At 37.1% G+C, this 3,304-nt stretch overlaps 1 protein-coding gene across 2 annotated transcripts in view; it reads left to right on the forward strand.

The window, feature by feature from the left end:
• The window catches only part of LOC102583418 (mitogen-activated protein kinase homolog NTF4-like), a gene marked incomplete in the record, with an annotated part of 20,116 nt that extends 17,265 nt beyond the window's left edge, over positions 1–2,851 (forward strand). For both annotated transcript variants that reach the window (XM_015310295.1, NM_001288184.1), the window contains 1 exon segment: positions 2,377–2,851. In XM_015310295.1, coding sequence (XP_015165781.1) covers positions 2,377–2,555 — 179 coding nt within the window.
• Between the last annotated feature and the right edge of the window lie 453 nt (positions 2,852–3,304).

Below are 3,304 nucleotides of genomic sequence, written 5' to 3' on the forward strand. Positions count from 1 at the left end.
TTTTTTCCCCCCCCCCCCCCCCCCCCGCGTTATAACCCAACCCAAATTTCTTTTTACCCAAACTCCTAATCTGTTCTCCTCATTCAAACTGGCCCAAATCCCAAGAAGCTCAAGAACAAGTTGTTTTTGAACTTTTCTCAATAAAAAATTTCCATCTTCAAATCTTATCTCATTCGAACTCGAGGTCTTTGGTTTTTTCCCATTTCCATTTGTAGAAGAATGGAAACTTAAGGATGCCAACCTGGTGAAATTGGTTGTTTCATCTTCTTATAATTGGCATAAATCTTCAAAACCCTGCCCTCTTTTTAATTTTGACAGTCGTCAGGTTTCCCTATTTTTTAATTTTGATAGTCGTCAAGCAAAAACAATTCAATGCATCCATGTTTTTCCCTTCTCCCTACTTCTGGTTAACTGATTTAGTCTTCGGAGATTTAGCTGAGTTAAAACACTCAGCTTCAAAAGAAGATGAAAATGCACCACAACTTGAATCTGAACAACTGAAAACAAAGGATCATTATCCATTTTTGGAAGTGATGAAATTGGCTGTTTCATCTTCTTCAAATTGGCATGACTTGTTCAAATAAGGGAATTGGGGGGAAGGGAATGGGTTGCAATAGATTGAATGAGTTAGGTGATGTGGGTGATAATGTGGATGTGGGGCGGGTTAAAAAATAAAAGGGAATGGGTTAAAAGATGCAACGAGTTAGGTGATGTGGGTGGTTTAACTGGAGGACATGGGGAAAATTAAGTATTTTAAAATCAAGAATTTGGCTGATAAGACCAGATGTGAGGGCTGTTGGTGGTTAGTGGCATGAACATGCCAAATATGTCACAGGGGGGCACTTTTATGCCCAACTATTAACGAGTGGCAGGCCATTTCTTATAGTATGATGGCAATTTTGGGCTTTTTGTAAATCATATGATTAGATCCTTGTAGGTAGGAACGAAAAGAAAAACTGATCTATTGCCAAAAATGAATTATTTTCTCTGAAATTAGAAACTAGTATGTCTGATAATTGTCATATATATGATATGTGGGGTTTATTGATAACATGCTTGTTTTGTGAATAAATGTTTGTCCTACCTAGGGTATTGAAAAATATGCTGTTCAATAGGAACTAGGCTTTTTCTGTTTGTAGTGTGTACCTTTATCTTGTCTCAATTCATTACGCCCACCTCTTTATTTTATTAGTAACTCTATTGCCACATCTTCATTAACAATAACTTAGTTCTATACTCTTTTGACCGTGAGTTATTGAAACTGAATGGCCACTGATTCATGGGTTGGACAAAAATCAGCCAAGGAAAGGCCAGCTCTCAATTCATTACGCCCACCTCTTTATTTTATTAGTAACTCTATGGCCACATCTTCATTAACAACAACTTAGTTTTATACTCTTTTGACCGTGAGTTATTGAAACTGAATGGCCACTGATTCATGGGTTGGACAAAAATCAGCCAAGGAAAGGCCAGCCCACCAACTAGGGTTTTAACGAATCACCCAGGTATGGAATAAAGGCTGTATTGGGTGAAAGTGGGGTTGAAACATGCTTTAATGTAGCATCAACTCCCTCTATGGTTAAAAAAAGGGCAAAAAACAAATAAATGAAGGACGGACAATATTGGGGTGGCATCACCATTGGATGGCTCACAGTTATGCTATTGTATTATACTAATGAAGAACTATTAAAGCTTGCATGCTTTGGGGGTGGATGGATCTTATCACTTGACCTTGCTTACAAATTACAACAATACAATAACTCAAAAGCTAAAGCATGAAACCCATATTTCACTCCTGGCCAGCAGTACTCTAGCTTAGTATGATTAAAATCTTAAAGTGCCTTCTGTATTGAAGGCTTTGATGAACCTCATCCTAGCATAGGCCTAAATATTGGCTGCGACTTCATAGAGTTTCCACCTATTTCAAAAAAAAACTTCATAGAGTTTCCACTTAATAAAAGAAAAGGAATTTCTGTAGAGTTTCAGTAAGATTTCCAGCATGAACTAAGAAAGGAGAATAGTTAAACCTAGAATTGTACGTTCTTCTTTTGTGGACTAAAGATGGGGCAAATGCAAGAGCTAGCCTGGGGGAAGTGCTACTATTTGTTCTGTGGGTATTGTCTGGTTTCCTTGGTCGAAAGTTTTGAGCTATGATTAAAAGTACACTGGTAGAGCTTCAAGTGTTTTGCAGCATGATTGGACAGGTGTTATGGATAACCTCCATTGTTTGGTCTTCACACTTTTGTTGTATAATATATTTTATCCTTGGCACTTGTCAAAAGACACTGAAATCTAATCTCCATATTTGCATCCTTTAACATCCTACATCTTGCTATATACTGATTCCTATATTATACATTTTGTTTCTTGTTTCAGTTGAAGGCGCGCTTGCACACCCTTACCTAACATCGCTTCATGATATTAGTGACGAGCCCGTTTGCATGACTCCTTTTAGCTTCGATTTTGAACAGCATGCCCTTACCGAGGAACAAATGAAAGAGCTGATTTACAGGGAGGGTCTTGCATTTAATCCCGAATACCACCAGCACATGTGAGTACTCGCTCGTTTGCTGTTGGATCGTCTGTGTGGCTTTCATTTTTTAATGCAACCAGGTCATTATATCTCCATGTATATACATGTCTTTTTGAACGTTTTATATGTAGCATGACCTGTGTATGACCATTGTTTTCCTGTACTCTAAGAGGTGGTTCACTTGTATCAGTATTTTTTAGTCCCAGAAATGTAATCTTTCTGCTATTGGATTTCTATCCCTTTGTCACTTCTCATGCTTTGATACTGATTCACTGTGATACTATTGATTTTTAATTCTGAGTTTAATGCTTTCTTGTACATCCGAGACTCGTTAATTCTAACATCTAACTGGCAACCCTTGTGAACATGCAAAAATACAGTTGGCATCTGAAATCTTCAGGTCATATGTACTTGAACTTTTTATTAAAGTTAAGGCCCTTCAGGGTAAAAAACATACCTATCTCAATTTTTTGAGTTTCATATCCAAACTATTGAGAGCGTGAGGTTCTTACCTGAATATCACTCAATATCTAGTGAAACACACTAATTTCTGATGGTGTCTACATACGCTTTTCTCTTTTGTTCAAAGTTTTGTGTCGTGTGAAAAAACAATTTCACCGTGGAAAAAGTAAAATAAATCAATTTTAGGTTAAGAGTTGAGGTGAAAGGTAAAAAATCATCACCATAGAAATCAAATTATTCTCCACTACAACATCTAACATCTTCTTCTCTTGAAAGGTTGCGACTTTTTCAATGAGTTGTGACTTTTTC

The sequence above is a fragment of the Solanum tuberosum genome, unplaced genomic scaffold (assembly GCF_000226075.1).
Source record: "Solanum tuberosum cultivar DM 1-3 516 R44 unplaced genomic scaffold, SolTub_3.0 scf00132, whole genome shotgun sequence".
Taxonomy (NCBI): Eukaryota; Viridiplantae; Streptophyta; class Magnoliopsida; order Solanales; family Solanaceae; genus Solanum; species Solanum tuberosum.